Source organism: Oncorhynchus mykiss, chromosome 1 (genome assembly GCF_013265735.2).
Source record: "Oncorhynchus mykiss isolate Arlee chromosome 1, USDA_OmykA_1.1, whole genome shotgun sequence".
NCBI lineage: Eukaryota > Metazoa > Chordata > Actinopteri > Salmoniformes > Salmonidae > Oncorhynchus > Oncorhynchus mykiss.
In genome coordinates this window covers 57,914,454-57,934,350 of record NC_048565.1, presented here as the reverse complement: position 1 = coordinate 57,934,350, position 19,897 = coordinate 57,914,454, and the positions used below count along the sequence as shown (strand labels likewise).

Here is a 19,897-nt window from a genome sequence, read left to right as displayed (position 1 = left end):
AGAGAGACAGGGAAGTTGAAAGAGGGTTTGTGTCAGAAGTATTGTGTTTCTTTGAGTTCTCTCGTCTCACTGTTCTTTATTCAATGTCTGTGATGCCTACCATTGTCCATTGTGACAACTGCAAAATTGACAGTGTTTTGCATATGTTTTTGGGCCATCTCTGTTATGTTTGTAATATCTTTCTTTTGTGGACTCCAGGGAGACTAGCGGTCGCTAGGGCCAAGGCGTCAGCTAATGGGGATCCAAATAAAGAACAAAGAAAATAGGTGCAGAGAGTGAATGAGAGGAGAGGGGGAAATAAACACAGTAATGATTTATACCTTTAATCAGGTAAAGAATGGTGGCCATACACTATGGACCAGTGAGTAATTGACCAGTAGTTAACATAAACATGTTTAGGATCTCCAGACTTCCAAGCATAAAGTGCATTTGGAAAATATTCAGACCCCTCGACTTTTTCCACATTTTGTTAAGTTACAGCCTTATTCAAAAATGGATTCAATTGTGTTTCTCTTGTAAATCTCCAGACAATAGCTCATAATGATATAGCAAAAACAGGTTTTTAGAAATTGTAGCAAATGTATATAAAATGTATATAAAAAAAAGAAACGTCCCTTTTTCAGTACCCTGTCTTTCGAAGACAAGTAAAAATCCAATTAACTTCACAGATCTTCATTGTAAATGCTTTAAACACTGTTTCCCATGCTTGTTCAATGAACCATAAACAATTAATGAACATGCACCTGTGGAATGGTCGTTAACTTCTTATGGCTGGGGGCGCTATTTTCACATTCGGATGAAAAGCGTACCCAGAGTACACTGCCTGCTACTCAGGCCCAGAAGCTAAGATATGCATATTATTAGTAGATTTGGATAGAACACACACTGAAGTTTCTAAAACTGTTTGAATGATGTCCGTGAGTATAATAGAACTCATATGGCAGGCGAAAACCTGAGAAAAATCCAACCAGGAAGTGGGAAATCTGAGGTTTGTAGTTTTTCAAGTGATGGCCTATCCAATATAAAGTGTAAAATTTGGTTTGATTGCACTTCCTAAGGCTTCCACTAGATGTCAACAGTCTTTAGAATGTTGTTTCAGGCTTCTACTATGATAGGGGAGCGAATAAGAGCTGTTTGAACCAGTGTTCTGGCAGGGTATCTGTATGGTGGCTGAGCGCTGTACTCAGATTATCGCATGGTGTGCTTTTGCCATAAAGATTTTTTGAAATCTGACACAGCGGTTGCATTAAGGAGAAGTTTATCTTTAATTCTATGCATAACACATGTATCTTTCATCAACGTTTATGATGAGTATTCCTCTAAATTGATGTGGCTCTCTGCAAAATCACTGGATGTTTTGGAGGCAAAACATTACTGAACATAACGCGCCAACGTAAACTAAGATTTTTGGATATAAATATGAACTTTATTGAACAAAACATACATGTATTGTGTAACATGAAGTTCTATGAGTGCTATCTGATAAAGATCAAAGGTTAGAGATTCATTTTCTCTCCATTTCTGCTTTTTGTGACTCCTCTCTTTGGCTGGAAAATGGAAGAACCTGTGACAAGGCGCTGACCTAACATAATCGCATGGTATGCTTTCTTCGTAAAGCCTTTTTGAAACCGGACACTGGTGGGATTAACAACAAATGTATCTTTAAAATGGTGAAAAATACTTGTATGTTTGAGGAATTTTAATTATGCGATTTCTGTTGTTTGAATTTGGCGCCCTGCACTTTCACTGGCTGTTGCCAAATCAATCCTGTTAACGGGATTTAATCCGTAAGAAGTTAAGACACTAACAACTTAAAGACGGTAGGCAATTAACGTCATTGTTATGAAAACTTAGGACACTAAAGAGGCCTTTCTACTGACTCAAAAAAACACCAAAAGAAAGCTGTCCAGGGTCCCTGCTCATCTGCCTGAATCTGCCATAGGCATGCTGCAAGGAGGCATGAGGACTGTAGATGTGGCCAGGGCAATAAATTGCAATGTCCGTACTGTGAGACGCCTAAGACAGTGCTACAGGGAGACAGGACGGACAGCTGATCGTCCCCGCAGTGGCAGACCATGTGGAACAACGCCCGCACAGCATCCGAACATCACGCCTGCGGGACAGGTACAAACCCACCGTCGCTGGACCAGACAGGACTGGCAAAAAAGTCCTCTTCAGTGACGAGTCACAGTTTTGTCTCACCAGGGGGGATGGTCAGATTCACTTTTATCGTGGAAGGAATGAGCGTTACACCGAGGCCTGTACTCTGGAGCAGGATCAATTTGGAGGTGCAGGATCCGTCATTTTCTGGGGTGGTGTGTCACAGCATCATCTGACTGAGCTTGTTGTCATTGCAGGAAATCTCAAAGGTGTGAGTTACAGGGGAGACGTCCTCCTCCCCTTCTTGCAGGCTCATCCTGACATGACCAGCACGACAATGCCACCAGCCATACTGCTCGTTCTGTGCGTGATTTCCTGCAAGACAGGAATGTCAGTGTTCTGCCATGGCCAGCGAAGAGCCCGGGTCTCAATCCAATTGAGCATGTTTGGGACCTGTTGGATCGGAGGGTGTGGGCTAGGGCCATTCCCCCCAGAAATGTCTGGGAACTTGCAGGTGCCCTGGTGGAAGAGTGGGGTAACATCTCACAGCAAAAATTCAATTAAATGTGTTAGTCACATGTCTGTGGAACTTGTTCAGTTTATGTCTCAGTTGTTGAATCTTATGTTCATACAAATATCTACACGTTAAGTTTGCTGTGAGAGGACGGCTCTTTTTTTGCTGAGAGATGTATGTGTGTGTGTGTGTGTGTGTGTGTGTGTGTGTGTGTGTGTGTGTGTGTGTGTGTGTGTGTGTGTGTGTGTGTGTGTGTGTGTGTGTGTGTATATATATATATATATATATATATATATATATATATATATATAAACTGAAACATTTACACAAGTATTCAGACTCCTTACTCAGTACTTTGTTTTAGTACATTTGGCAGTGATTACAGAATTGAGTATTCTTGGGTATGATGCTACAAGCTTAACACACATGTGCAGATCCTCTCAAGCTCTGTCAAGTTGGATGGGGAGCGTCGCTGCACAGCTAATTTCAGGTCTCTCCAGAGATGTTCAATTGGGTTCTATTCCGGGCTCTGGCTGGGCCATTCAATGACATTTAGAGACTTGTCCCGAAGCCACTCCTGTGTTGTCTTGGTTGTGTGTTTAGGGTCATTGTCCTGTTGGAAGGTGAACCTTAACCCCAATTTGAGGTCTTGAGCGCTCTGGAGCAGGTTTTCATCAAGGATCTCTCTGAACTTTGCTCTGTTCATCATTCCCTCGATATGACAGCCCGCTTGGAGTTTGCTAAAAGGCACCTAAAGACTCTCAGACCATGAGAAACAAGATTATCTGGTCTGATGAAACAAAGATTGAACCCTTCGGCCTGAATGCCAAGTGTCACGTCTGGAGGAAACATTGCACCATCAATACGGTGAAGCATGGAGGTGGCAGCATCATGCTGTGGGTATGTTTGTCAGTGGCATGGACTGGGAGACTAGTCAGGATTGAGGGAAAGATGAACGAGACAAAGTACAGACAGATCCTTGATGAAAACCTGCTCCAGAGCGCTCAGGACCTCAGACTGGGGTGAAGGTTCACCTTCCAACAGGACAGCAACCCTAAGCACAAAGCCAAGACGACACAGGAGTTGCTTCGGGAAAACTCTTTGAATGTCCTTGAGTGGCCCAGCCAGAACCTGGACTTAAACCTGGCTTAACATCACCCACATCCAACCTGACAGAGCATGAGAACAATGGGAGAAACTCCCCAAATACAGGTGTGCCAAGCTTGTAGCGTCATACTCGAGGCTGTAATTGCTGCAAAAAGTGCTTCAACAAAGTTCTGAGTAAAGAATCTGAATATTGACGTAAATGTGATATTTAGGTTTTAAATACATTTGCAAAGAAATAAAAAAATGGGGTATTGTGTGTAGATTTGGGCTGTTGTGGTGACCGTATTACTGCCACACCGGTGGTCACGAGTCATGAAGGCAGTCAAATTCCACATGACCATTTAGTCACGGTAATTTGGCTTCTCCAAGCTCTGATGCTGCTAATGGTCATTAGTAGCCAACCAAATTTGCTAACTGCCTGGTACTCAGCACTCTATTGTCCCTCTAATCACTATGACATCAATTCAAATGGCATCAAATCTAATCAAACACTTCATGAGAGTCCTTGAGGTCATGCTGCACAACATTTCTATAGGCTATGCAATTGTGCGAGAAAACATATTGATGGCCTCTCTTAAAAAGAGAAGGATCCCATCAGCTTTCTATATGCTAAGCCTACTATATTTATTTCTCAACTTTCCTAATATTAAGCAAATATAAAAAGCACATTGCTTATATTTTCAACAGGAGTATAGCCTACCTGGCTGGCATGAAAGTGAACCACAGGAAAAGTGTCCTCCATTCACTATTTAAGTGCAGAGATGACATGTATTTTTTCCCCTGCCCCTGTTTCAAGTCAGGTGCATGTTAATGGTCAATTCTAAATTAAAACGAGTTTCACACATATATTATTTAGTATATGTAAAGCCAAGATTAAATCAAGAATAGTCTGTTGGGTGACAAAATTAGCCTATCACTTACGAATGTAAGGGAACTCCCCCCTGAAATGGACAAAATGAATGGGAACATATTGGCACTAACAACCATATACACAGTGTCCAATACCACTCAATTCGGCATTGTTTCATTCAAAGTTGATTGCAAATGCCATATGGAAAATGCCAAGTGTAACACTGCAAAAATCCAACAGATGGCGAGTGCGCTCCACCATGATTTTTCATATTGCAAATGTAACAAGTCAAGACCCAAAAGTAAAAAAAAATTCAAAATCTTATCACCCCCTTAAAAAAAAGTGTTTTCTGGACCATTTTTGGAAATTCTTTCGATTTTTTTTGTCAATAACACATGTATAAGAACTGTATCAACATACTTTAGTCATATTTTATTATCATAATTTAAAAATAACTTGTGCATAAGGCATATGTTTTGTCCATTTGCAATATGATTTCATAGGAAGTCAAAAGTCAAAGTCAGGTCACTTTTTTTAGGCCAAATGTCATAAGAAATTTCCAAATGTGATTTGAAAGTGTCAAAAGGCATTTATACTGCCAAAATGATATATAGCACTATGTTAAGCCATGAATCAACCTAGATGGTCTATTTGTCATGTATGATGAGGGAGAAGTGGGACTGTTGTTTTTTACCGATTTTTTGAAAAATGTCCAAAATGACTATTGGATGGGCACGGGTGGGGGGGTGAATGTCATTTTGGTGATGGTACCTCACTGTTTAAACATATTGCAAATGGACAAAAGTCAGCCAGCAAGTCAACGTCCATCAGTCAATTAGATGTCATTCTGACACCAAACTGATAAACTGACACCACACCCACATCACCACACACTATCGACTTGAGCTCTAGAACAGGTTTCTAAAGTTTCAGAACTCTAGGTCTGATGGTTCTTTAACTGTTCGAACAAAGGTAACTATTGCAGGCACTGTCTGTCTCTACGCACCACACTGTGTCCCTCCGTCCAAGCTGTGTGTGTGTGTGAGAGAGAGTTTTTCTTGGAAAGTTTATGGGAGAAATGACTGATTTACAGTTCATGAGGGTTGCCTAATCACACATATGACATTTTGGAAAGATCTGACTTTTTTAACCCGTCAAAACAGCCCCTATGACACCATTTATGGCACTTCCGGTTGGCACAGGAAGCTAAAAGTAGACACATCCTCATTGGGGTATGCTTTTACAGAATCCTGAGTTTTAAGTCTATACGTTAAGAACTGACTGATTTACACAGGGTTGAATTCACTATTTCTATCAAACATCAGTTATATAGGTATGGAAAAACACTTTTAGGGTGATTTTAACCACTTCCAGTTGCTTCAGGAAGCTTAGAATCAACACAGGTAGACCTCATAGTGGCCTGATGGACTGTCATCGAAGACAGGTTCATAAGGCATTATTAACCCACATAGGCTCTAGGTTGAATTTAGGGGAGCAGGCAATGTATTCCTATAAGGAGAGATGTCATTGTAATCTGTGAGATCAAAAAACCCTGATTTACTGTTAAGGGTTAATGCCACACGGTCAAGGTTAGGCTTGCACAGATCGGGAGGACCTCAGGAACGTACCTGAGGTCGAATTGTGCTTCTTACCTTAACGGTTCTCTCACTGTCACCCAAAAGCAAATTACATTTATGGCCAGGCTTCATTTTGGGCCTACTTTTTCTCATGGTCGCTGTGCTTAGACCGAGCGAGCTACGGTCAAGTGGGGCATCTCGTTGAACTCGGCACAGCCAAGAGATGATGGTAATGCCATTGCAGGCTCTGTGTGTCTTTAAGCACTGCACTTTGTTACTCCATCCTTGCTGTGTGTATGTGTGTGTGTGTGAGAGAGCTTTTCTTTGACATCTGTTGGGAGAAATTATTGACTTACAGTTCATGAGGGTTGCCTAATCACACATATAAAGTTTTGAAAAGATCTGACCTTTTAACCCTTCGAAACAGCACCTATGACACCATTTTAAGGCACTTCCGGTTGACACAGGAAGCTGAAAGTGAACACATATCCTCCTTGCGGTAGGCACTTATAGAATTTTGAGTTATAAGTATTTACGTTAAGAACTGACTTATTTATGGAGGGGTTAGTGAGTGTGTGTTATTTCAGAAAATCACAGAAAATCTCAGAAATCTCGCAGAGCTCCGAAGCACCCTTGAAAAAGATTTGTGTGAACACACTGCAACTGGATCTGTAATTAAAAAAAATAATATATATATATTTTTGAACATCACCAATTTGACATTGTACGATTAAATTAAATGACGATAGATAAATGGCAGGTTCTTTTTTTATTGACACCGTAGGTTCATTTACTTTGACGTGAAGCGGAAATATTATTGCTCTATTTTCATTTTTCGACCTTTAATCCCAGAAAAATGTCCATAACTCAAAAAACGTTGAGGCATAGACGCCATCTTGTTCGGGGCCAACTGCCCATTATGCCAAAACTATGCTCACCAAGTTCCGTCTTCAAAATATTTTCCATTTAGAAGATAAGGCCACGTAGTGATTGGTGATGTTTTGTACATTTGCAATATGATTCCATTTGCCCTCTTGGGGGATTTACCGGGAGAGCGGAAAAATGACAAATTTAAAAAAATTATAAAACGGAAACCGAATGTCCGAGAGAGTTCGTTTGATGACTTCCTGGAAGATCCGGCCCTGCTGCAAGGCCCGACGCCGTCGAAACGTTGTCGGACGTCTAGTAAGGGACCGTACATTTGCAATGTGGACTTTCTCACTAACCATATGGCGAATGTCAAAATGTTACCTTAAGGTATGATATGTTATCACTTGTGAATGATGAACAGGTTAAGGCAAGAAACAATATTATTATAACCAATTTTTTTTTTACTTAGTCGAATCATAGTCGCACACGTTTTGATAAGGTTTGTAATCACAACTAAAGTGGCCAAATAAATTCTTAAAAAGAAGCACATTAATCCACTTTACAATACTGTATGCAGCACGAGTTTCAAGTTTTGGGAAGATAATTTTCACCATAAAAATGCATAACATGCATAATCACATTTGTGGTCAATTTTGATAATGGTGTTTTCCCGCTAATGGAACATTCGCGCTTATAGCCTACTGCCGTGTGTGCAACGCTGCGCTTATAATGTGAAGAAAGTAATAGTTCATCAACAATTTCAGCTAAACGTTCTGTTGCGTCAGCCTCATTTCGCAAAATCCTTTTTCATTTTTTTTTATTATAGTGGTTGTGTTAATTTGGGATCTATCGCATCCCACAACTGTCCCAGATTATGTTTGGAATATTTATTTCTCGCACAGAATAGCTCAACTTTTGTACTATGGGGATAGTAGATTGACATAGGCTAGTGCTTTTGCTGTCTTCAGGCCTACTCATCTTGTTGGCTGACAAAAAGTAAATGTGGACAGTTCTTAAAATATATTCAATATGCACCTCGGGCAGTTGCGTCCCCGATGTGTCTGTCTTCACTTGTAGCCTGTGAGAAAGACCAGATGATGTGATGGAGCTGTGTGAGTGAGGTGAGTGGTGCTTCGGAGCAGGCAGCACACAGGGAGAAGGGCTGCAAGAGGCATAGGTTTTTTTAGGGTGCATTATGACCAGACAAAGGGGATGCCGCTGGGAAATTTGAGGCATTATCAAGTGAGAGTGACGGAAACTCCAAGACTGTTGGACAAGCATTCCAGGTGACTACCTCATGAAGTTGTTTGAGAGAACACCAAGAGTTTGCAAAGCTGTCATCAAGGCAAAGGGTGGATACCTTGAAGAATCTCAAATATAAAACATAATAATGAGTGTGAGTTGTCGTCACAACCTGACTCGGGTTGTTTGACTCTTTATGTAGCCATCTTACATATACAACTTTATTTGTTCATCAAAAATTGTAAATAACTCACAACAGGTTATTGAGAAGGGTGTGCTTGAAAGGATGCACATAACTCTGCAATGTTGGGTTGTATTGGAGAGTCTTTCTTATATAATTTTCCACACAAAGTCTGTGCCTGTATTTAGTTTTCCTGCTAGTGAGGGCCGAGAATCCACTCTCACATAGGTACATGGTTGAAAAGGGCATCAGGGTCTTAACAGCGTGATTTGCCAAGGTAGGATACTCTGAGCGCAGCCTAATCCAGAAATCTGGCACTGGCTTTTGATTAAATTACATTTTCACAGAACCGCTTGTTACAATTTCGATGAGGCTCTCTTGTTCAGATATTGGTAAGTGGACTCGAGGCAGGGTATGAAAGGGATAACGAATCCAAATGTTTGTGTCGTGTTTTGGAAAAGTACCTGCGTAATTGCACACCCAACTCACTCAGGTGCTTCGCTATAGGACAGTCGTGTGAGAAACGTCATCATCATGCAAGCGGTCAGACAAGTAAAAATTATGGTCAGTAAAGAAAACTTTAAGCTCATCTCTCAATTTCAAAGAAATGTGTCAATACTTTGCCCCTTGATAACCAGTGCACTTCTGTATGTGGTAAAAGAGTTACATGGTCGCTGCCCATATCATTGCATAGTGCAGAAAATACACAAGAGTTCAGGGGCCTTGCTTTAACAAAGTTAACCATTTTCACTGTAGCCTCCAAAACGTCTTTCAAGCTGTCAGGCATTGCCTGGGCAGCAAGAGCCTCTCAGTGGATGCTGCGGAGTACCCAAGTGGCATCGGGAGGAACTGCTTGCATGTGCGTTACCACTCCACTATGTCTCCCTGTCATGGCTATTGCGCCATGAGTACAGATCGCAACACATCTTGACCACCAAAGTCCATTTGATGTCACAAAGCTGTCCAGTACTTTAAAAATATCTCCTGTTGTTCTGGTTTCCAGTGATATGCAGAAGAGTATGTCTTCCTTAATTGACCCCCCATAAACGTAACGGACATATACCAGGAACCTGTGCCAGGCCCGCCACGTCTGTTGACTCATCCAGCTATACAGCACTGGCTTGTATGCGAAGCATTAATTGTTTCAAAACATCTCCTGCCATGTCACTGATGCATCATGAAACAGTGTTGTTTGATGAAGGCATTGACTGTATAGTTTTTGGGGCCTTTTCCTCCCGCATTGTCCCAGCAATAAACGCGGCAGCAGGAATAATTAAGTCCTCCACAACAGTATGGGGATGCCTGTCCTAACCACTCGGTAGCTCACCATATAAGACGCTTCTAGCCCCTCCTTATTAATGGCATCTGTTGCTTTTATACATGTCTTACTACTCAAAAGTCTTAATACTCGCTCAAAAAACTCCCGTGGCTTATTTATCTAATCTTCATGTTTTGTTTCTAAATGTCTGCGCAAGAGCGAAGGTTTCATCGAGTTGTGAGATAGTAGTTTTGCACATATAACACACGGTGGCTGAGGAAAGGCACTACTCCCAATATAAGTGAACCCCAAATCAATGTAGTTCTCATAATATTAGTGCCTCCTCGATGGTCCAACGTCCCTGTCTGTTTTTCGGTGCTTTCTCGGGTAAGGGGCAGTAGCTCTTCGGCTGCATCAGATTCACAACTGTCAGTGTCCATGCTAGCTGGACAAAGAACAAATGTAGAATTACTGATGCTAGCATTGGATATGCTTGTGGAAGCAGAAGAACTTGTCGTCGACAGGTGCAGGTGTAGTACTGCTGGTAGTAGCAGTACTACCAGTAGAGCTGGTATATGTCTATGGATGCAGGCCCGACTTCTTTTTAACCATTTATCAATTTTCGAACAAACGGAATGAGCAGCGGTTAATGTGATTGGATGTAAATTATTTGACTACGCTACCTGTATTTGACATTGTGTTGTTATTTTGTTGAACACTAGATGGCTTATTTTTTGGGGGGGCAGTGAAACGAGGCTACTCAGGCGAGAAAAAAAAAAACTCACCCAAATGTATGGCCCCGTTGGAAAACATAAATGGATTGTTTGAAAATGTGAAGAAAAAACGTATTGCGTGTAGTGAACCAGTTTGAGAAAACCTGCTCTAGAGCAATTCAGAAAACTGATTGAGGACTTTATTACTGATGTATGTGTTTGTTTTTATAGATTAAATATATATTTTTTTCTTTCTCACCCATCTACAGACAACACCCCATAATAACAAAGTGAAAACATGTTCTTACATTTTTGCAAATTTATTAAAAATGAAATACAGAAATATCTAATTTAGATAACTACTCACTGTCCCAAGTCAATCATTTGCAGAAGCACCGTTGGCAGTGATTACAGCTGTGAGTTATTCTGGGTAATTCTCTAAGAGCTTTCTACACCTGGATTGTGCAACATTTGCCCATTATTCTTAAAAAAATTATTGCTCTGTGCTTAGCTCCATTCTGTTATTTTTTTATCCTAACAAAACTCCCCATTCAACAACCATTACAAGCGTACCCATAACATGATGAAGCCACCACTATGCTTGAAAATATTGAGTGGTACTCAGTAATGTGTTGTATTGGATTTGCCCCAAACATAACACTTTGTATTTAGGACAAAAAGTGAATTGCTTTGCAACATTTTTTGAAGTATTACTTTAGTTCATTGTTGCAAACAGGATGCATGTTTTGGAATATTTGTATTCTATACAGGCTTCATTCCTTTCAATCTGTTAATAAGAGTAGTATTGTGGAGTAACTACAATGTTGTTGATCCATCTACAATTTTCTCATTAAACTCTAACTGTTAAAGTCACCATTGGCCTCATGAAATCCCTGAGCGGGTTCCTTCCTCTCCGGTAACTGACTTAGCTTAGGAAGGATGACCATCTTTGTAGTGACTGGGTGTATTGACACACCATCCAAAGTCAATCAATCCAATGTATTTATAATGCCCTCTTTATATCAGCCGATGTCACAAAGTGCTATACCCAGCCTAAAACCCCAAAACAGCAAGCAATGCAGATGTAGAAGCACGGTGGCTAGGAAAAGCTCCCTAGAAAGGGGGGAACCTAGGAAAAAAACTAGAGAGGAATCAGGCTCTGAGGGGTGGCCGGTCCTCTTCTGGCTGTGCAGGGCTGAGATTATAACAGTACATGGCCAAGATGTTCAAACGTTCATAGATGACCAGCAGGGTCAAATAATAATAATAAGCACAGTGGTTGTAATTAATAACTTCACCGTGCTCAAAGGGATATACATTTTTATCATCTTTGGAAACCTTCCCTGGTCATTTGGTTGAATATGTGCTTGAAATTCACTGCTCGACTGAGGAACCTTCAGATAATTGTATGTGTGGGGTACAGAGATAAGGCAGTAATTCAAAAATAATGTTAAACGCTATTTATTATTGCACACAGAGTGAGTCCATGCAATTTACGTGATGTGTTAAGCCCATTTTCACTCCTGAACTTATTTAGGCTTGCTATAACAAAGGGGTCGAATACTTACTCAAAACATTTCAGCTATACATTTTTTTATTAATGTTCAAATTCCTAAAGACATAATTCCACTTTGACAATATGGGGTATTGTGTGTAAGCCAGCATCAAAACATCTCAATTTAATAAATTTTAGATTCAGGCTGTAACACAACAAAATGTGGAAAAGGTCAAGGGGTGTGCATACTTTCTGGCACTGTACGCTATGGGCTGCATGATGTGACTATTGATAATTTAAAAAAGTCAGGGGGAAAATGCATGCGTTCGAAATTAGATAAGATTTTAAATGTAGAATGACTCATTATCATGCACCTGTCAAAACAGGGGAAGTAAAAAAAAAAATATATAAAAAAAAATAAATAAAAAAATCACCCATTACCACTTAAATAGCGAATGGATTGGGGTTTGTGATTCATTAATTTTCATTAAAGCCAGGTAGGCTACTCCAGTTGTATTGCGAAGCAATGTGCCAAATTAGCAGTTGAGAAATAAATATAGTAGCCTAGCAATAGAAATCTGGGATCCAGAATTTGACAGTCACTTACAGGCAGCTCAGTGGCATGTAAAATTCGGTATTTCATATTACAGTAAGCCTACACCTACTGTTATATAAAAATGGTATCAACGCAAGTACTGTACACAGTACAATACCGTAAAATGAACTGTATTATACTGTAAAAACAAATGCCACCGTAATCAGAATGAATGGATGAAATTAATTGAGGGGAGAGGTTTGTATTTCACAGTATTTTACTGTAATTACAAGGGATTGGTAAAAGCAAGTGTTTACACATTACAGCATATTAATACATTGTTGGTGTTATATTTCACTTGCATTTCTAGAGGCCTTAAAACCTCTCTGGGATATTCGGGATGGTAGCGTCCCACCCTGCCAACAGCCAGTGAAAGTGCCCCAAAAAAAAATAATAATCTCAATTAAAATTCCTCAAGCATACAAGTATTTTACACCATTTTAAAGATAAAATTCTCGTTAATCCAGCCAGTGTCTGATTTCAAAAAGACTTTACAGCGAAAGCACTACAAACGATTATGTTAGGTCACCACCAAGTCAAAGAAAAACACAGCCATTTTTCAGCCAAAGAGAGGAGTCACAAAAAGCAGTAATATGGATAAAATTAATCAACTAACCTTTGACGATCTTCATCAGATGACACTCATAAGACTTCATGTTACACAATACATGTATGTTTTGTTCGATAAAGTGCTTAATTATATCCAAAAACCTAATTTTACATTGGCGTGTTATGTTCAGTAGTTCCAAAACATGCAGTGATTTTGCAGAGAGCCACATCAATTTACAGAAATACTCATAATAAATATTGATAAAAGATACAACTATTATACATAGAACTTTAGAGAAACTTCTCCTTAATGCATCCGCTATGTCAGATTTAAAAAAACAACTTTCCGGAAAAAGCACACCATGCAATAATCTGAGTACGGCGCTCAGAGACCAAACAAGCCAAAAAGATATCTGCCATATTGTGCAGTCAACAGAAGTCAGATATAACATTATAAATATTCACTTACCTTTGATGTTCTTCATCAGAATGCATTCCCAGGAATCCCAGTTCCACAATAAATGCTTGATTTGTTCGATAAAGTTCATAATTTATGTCCAAATAGCTCCTTTTGTTAGGGCGTTTGGTAAACAAATCCAAACGCTCGTGCAAGTCCAGCCGAAAGGTCGGCCGAAAAGTCCAAAAAGTTAAATTACAGGTCGTAGAAACAATTCAAACGATGTATATAATCAATCTTTAGGATGTTTTTATCATAAATCTTCAATAATGTTCCAACCGGAGAATTCCTTTGTCCGTAGAAAAGTAATGGAACGCAAGCTAACTTTCACATGACCGCGCATCATGAGCTCGTGGCAATCTGCCAGACACCTGGCTCAATCCCCTCTCATTTGGCCCCACCTCACAGTAGAAGCATCAAACAAGGTTCTACAGACTGTTGACATCTAGTGGAATCCCTAGGAAGTGCAACATTACCAATATCCCACTGTATCTTCGATAGGCTACGAGTTGAAAACCTACAAAACCTCAGATTTCCCACTTCCTTGTTGGATTTCTCTCAGGTTTTCGCCTGCCATATGAGTTCTGTTATACTCACAGACATCATTCAAACAGTTTTAGAAACTTCAGAGTGTTTTCTATCCGAATATACTAATTATATGCATATACGCTTTAAAGGCTGAGTAGCAGGCAGTTTACTCTGTGCACCTTATTCATCCAAGCTACTCAATACTGCCACCCAGTCACCAAAAAGTTAACAAAGGCTTCCAAAACTGGCAGTGACTACAGACCAAAAGAACATGGCAAAATGTCTCAACCATTTAAGGTTTAAGACTTGCTGCCACTCCAGTCTGTACCCTATACGGTGACTTCAGAAAAGTATTCATACCCCACATTTTGTTGCGTTAAAGCCTGAATTAAACATGAATTAAATTGAGATGTTTAGTCACTGGCCAAAACACAATAACACCCCATAATGTAAAGAGTTTTTTATTTTATTTTTTAAAACAAATTCATAAAATATTTAAAGCTTAAATGTCTTGAGTCAGTAAATATTCAGCCCCTTTGTTATGGAAAATCTAAATAAGTTCAGGAGTAAAAATGTGCAAGTCACAAAATAAATTGCATGGACTCACGTCGGTGTGCAATAACAGTGTTTAACAGGATTTTTGAATGACTACCTCATCTCTGTACCCCACACACACAATTATCTATAAGGTCCCTCAGTCGAGCACTGAAATTCAAACACAGATTCAACCACAAAGACCAGGGAAGTTTTCCAATGCCTTGCAAAGAAGGGCACCTATTGGTAGATGTGTAAAAAAATAAGAAGATTGAATTGAATATCCCTTTGAGCATGGTAAAGTTATTAATTACACTTTGGATGGTGCATCAATACGATACACCCAGTTACTACAAAGATACAGGTGTCCTTCCTAAATCATTTGCCGGAGAGGAAGGAAACTGCTCTGGGATTTCACCATGAGGCCAATGGTGACTTTTAAACAGGTACAGTGTTTAATGGCTGTGATGGGAGAAAACAGAGAATGAATCAACAACATTATTGTTACTTCACAATACTAACCTAATTGACATAGTGAAAAGAAGGAAGCCTGTACAGAACACAAATATTCCAAAGCATGCATCCTGTTCGCAACAAGACACTAAAGAAAAAGCGCAAAACATGTGGCAAAGCAATAAACATTTTCTTCTGAATCCAAAGTGTTATGTTTGAGGCCAATCCATTGCAACACATTACTGATTACCACTCTCCATATTTTCAAGCATAGTGGTGGCTGCATCATGTTATGGGTATGCTTGTAATCATTATGGACTGATGAGGATAAAGGATACAAAATAAATGGAATGGAGCTAAGGACAGGCAAAATCCTTGAAGAAAATAGGGTTCAGTCTGCTTTCCACCATACACTGGGAGATTAATTCACCTTTCAGCAGGACAATAACCTAAAATGCAAGGCCAAACCCTTGCTTACCAAGAAGAAACTGAATGTTCCTGAGTGGCCGAGTTACAGTTGGACTTAAATTTAAAATCTATGGCAATACTTGGAAATGTCTGTCTAGCGATGATCAACAACCAATATAACAGAGCTTGAATAATATTGAAAAGAATAAGGAGCATGTTGCACAATCCAGGTGTAGAAAGCTCTTAGAGACTTACCCAGAAAGACTCACAGCTGTAATTGATGCCAAAGGTGCTTCTACAAAGTATTGACTCGGGGGTTTGAAATGCAGAATGAATATTTCTGCATTTCATTTTCAGTACATTTGCAAAGAAAATAAAATACATGTTTTCACTTTGTCATTATAGTGTACATGGGTGAGAAAAATAAATAATATTTTATACATTTTGAATTTAGGCTGTAACACATGTCATGACGTTGGCCCGGGGATAGGTTTATGACAGTCATAAATACCTCTTACCCCCTTTTTCCTCTCTCTACCCTACTGATGTGAAATTTGAAAACCCCTTGGTTAACATAGAGATCCTGGGAACATCAGAAGGTGGGGGGAAATGAACTATATTCTGGTAATCCGACCAATTGAACATATGCGGTGGTACTTAATGAATATGATGTCAGTTCGGTTGTCATCTGGGACATTCTCATCAATGATAGGATGACAAACTCTACAGTGGAAAGTCTGCACATAGGAGTCACATGGAATTGTTGTTCAATTTCAATGTTTGAATATAAAATTATGGGTGAAGAGATTAAATGTAATTTTAGCTTCCAAATGAGAGATTTGGGTTTTCATAAGGTTAGGGCTCTTATCAATCAGTGGCCCGCCCCTATGAAGAGTCATGGGTTCTAAAACTTTTCAAACACAGTCCACTATATAAAGCCTTGACAAAAATGTAACATCCTGTTCCATGTACGTGAGGTCTGCAGACTCTGCGTTAAAAGGACTAACATGTCAACTACAGAACTAAGCCAACCTCAGAGTAAGCTTTGGTTGCGAATGGTATTAACTTGATACCTCCTAGCCATTGAGTTAGCAACAGCAGCTGCAAACACGGGCTAGGAAAGAACAGACAAGAGTATCCCCTCCACCACACAACGACGTTACTTCAACGTATCCAATTGACCACCAGAGACATTCATCAAAGGACAAAGGACTCGGTTTGGCAACACGGCCTTCCATCTACCACCGACCTACCGAAGCGCAGCTCAGAGTAAATATTTATTCACATTTTCCTTTTCCAAATGGGCGGTAATTTAGAATGCATAAGATACTGTATTTACGATAGTATAGCTTCTCCTTTTGTCCCCCAGTCTTCCGCTCTTTCATTCAAACCCAGCCCCTTTTCTTTTGTGTTACCAGCTGTCATATCTGTTCCGCCCGCTAGGGACGTTTTCATTTATGACGTAATTTGTAATCAAGGTATAATTCATTCTGTGTATATGTAATTCTGTGTGATTAGTTAGGTATTTAGTAAATAAATAATTAAACCCAATTTTGTATTGCTGATTCAACTTCAACTTTCAGATGAGACTGAATTAAGATGACGATTAATATTGACTGCTATTGATGTAAAATATTACTAGGTCTTTAAGAGTTTATTCGGAACAGCTCTATAAATATTATTTTGTGGTGCCCCGACTCTCTAGTTAATTACATTTACATGATTAGCTCAATCAGGTAATATTATGGAAAAAGGATTTTATAGAATAGCATGTCATATCACTTAATCCGGCATAGCCAAAGACACAACAAAATGTGAAATAAGTCAATGGGTATGAATACTTTCTGAAGGCACTGTACATTTTAAATTGATGGGGCAGTATAAGTACGGGGCGGCAGGTAGCCTAGTGGTTAGAGCGTTGGGCCAGTAACCGAAAGGTTGCCAGATCGAATCCCAAAGCTGCCAAGGTAAAAGTCTGTTGATCTGCCCCTGAAAAAGGCAGTTAACCCAAATAAGAATTTGTTCTTAACTGACTTGCCTAGTTAAATTAAAAATGTAAAATGTATATATTTTTTAAATTTAAATTCTCTCTCACAGGTGCAATAAATATAGCCTCTTACCATGCATCAAACTATGTTAATACGACAGAAAGAACAATACCATGCGACCACTAGTGGTGAAAAGGTTTTTGGCACTCCAAAGATATTCTGTGGGGTGGAATTACAGTACCATTAGAAATTGAATAATTCTATCCTCAGCCACAAAATCTACCATCATTTACAGTATGGTGCAGTAAAAAAAAAAAGTATTTTACTGTAATACCCAACATTACTGTATAAATTACAAATCAAATCACATTTTATTTGATATAGTGTATAGAAATGTTCCGCAATAACTGGGCTTATAAGAACACATTTCATTCCACGCATCAACAAGCTATTTTTTTAGGAGCTGGCTCTCACTGCGTGACATGTGCTATTCTGCTGAAATTCAATGCCAGGGGTCTCCAAACCTGTTCCTTGAGTGCTAACCCTCCTGAAGGTTTTCACTCCAACCTCAGATGATAATAACCTGTTTCAGCTTATCAACCAGCTAATTATTAGCCTCACATTCCAAAATGTGTTCCAATGGCATGAAGTGTTTGATTTGATTTTTGATGATATTTGCATTGATGTCAGAGTGATTAGAGGGACAATAGAGCGCCCCAAATACGAGGCCATTAGCAACTTGAGGTACTTTAGCAAGTTTGGTAGGCTACTAATGACCATCAGCGGTACGAGTGGTGGCATTCATACAGAACGCAGTTTTGGAGTAGCCTTGTCACCGTAACTCAGCGGTCACGTAGAATTTGACAACGTCATAACTGGTAACTGCTGGTGTGGCTGTAATACGGTCACCTTAACAGCCCTATTGGCGCGTCTTCATCCTCCACTGACAGGGGTGTTGGAGGGAAAGAGAGCAACAACACTCATCCCTGTCCATCAGGCTCCATTCAGAGAAAAGAGAAGAGAGAGAAGGGGTGAGAGAAAGAGGGAGCGAGCAGAAAAGAACAGTGTGCGCGTTGTAAATATTTTGTGTATGAAAGACAGATTGCAGTATATGTTCTTCTGCAGGTGTGCTCAGGCGTGTGTGTGTGTACAAGTGTTTGTGTGCAAAATAGAGATTTAGTCTGAAAGAAAGAATATTGTATTTGTGTGTGCATATGACAACTTCTACAGAAGCCCATACAGTAGTGTAAAGACAGTAGTACTGACCTGTCCCAGCAGGAGGAGCTGGTCAGCACACTTCTTGGTGTGTTCATAACTGGACCTCTTCACCTCCTGTAGATGGACTCGCTCCAACTGGAACCTCTGTTACAACACAAAGAGAGCGAGACTTAGAGATGAGAGAGAAAGAGGACGAGATGGAGAGATTATTATTTAACCTTTACTTATCCAGATTCGTATCATTGAAATAAAAATATATTTTACAAGAGAGACCTGTTTCAAGATGGCAGCCATCAACAGTTACTAAAGTTACACACATATAGTAAAGGTACATTCAATTACGTTACAAACAAAACATAGCAAACGCAATCCTCAAGTCACGTGGTACGAGTGGCAATCACAATTGTCATCTACATATTTATCGACCAACCTCCTCTTAAATTCCCGAAATATAATATATTTTTTTGGCCTGGTGAGATTGTTCATGAGATCATTACATGAGAAAGTATGAGAGACAGGAGATGGAGAGTAAGAAGGTAAAGGGATAGAGACTAGGTAAAGAGAACATGTTGAGAACATTTTGTTTAAATATTCAAGAATCGTTATTCTATTGCACTGCCAAGCTCCATCAGACATTTATATTCCGCAACAACTCATCACAATGATTGCATTTAATGTTCACTGCAGGATAATTGATGAAACTCAGACAAATGCATGAAAGTGTTTTCAGAACAAAGAAGAAAAGTAATAAAATCTAGAATTACATTGTCTAGTGGATAGACTCGATGGATTTTCCAAAACACAAGAGCTAATCAGAGTATTATAAGAGGACTGAGGAGAAGATACTGGGCAGAAGAAGTGCTGTGTACCAAACCTAGTTAAATAAAGGATAAATAAAAATAAATAAAATACCAAAAGTTCTCTATGACAACTAAGGGGATAGTGCTAAACACACAAGTTCACTGAAGGTAAATGTAGTGTTCAGAACATGTTGGTGCAACAGTTGAAAATGGACAGAGGAAGAGAGGCTGTTTTGGTGGCATCATCATCATCATCTTCCCCATCTGCTACACCATCTTAGTTAACCTGCTAAGGCTAAAGAAGAGAGCAAAAGTGTGGAGGCGAGCTGAGCCTGTTGAAGCGAGCCTGAACTAAGAGACTGAATTTTGAAATTGAAAAGTGTCTTGTTACTTGAAGTTGACCTTTGCTTACTGTCTACGTTCAGGGGGGTTCTGTTTTAACATGTTCTGACCACAGTCC

At 39.6% G+C, this 19,897-nt stretch overlaps 1 protein-coding gene across 1 annotated transcript in view; it reads right to left on the bottom strand.

Moving 5' to 3' along the window:
• The window catches only part of wdr11 (WD repeat domain 11), a 131,855-nt gene that overhangs the window by 3,638 nt on the left and 108,320 nt on the right, over positions 1–19,897 (bottom strand). Inside the window, exon 24 of the mRNA XM_021605791.2 lies at positions 18,686–18,781. Within this exon, the coding sequence (XP_021461466.2) occupies positions 18,686–18,781 (96 nt within the window). The remainder of the gene's footprint in view (positions 1–18,685; positions 18,782–19,897) is intronic.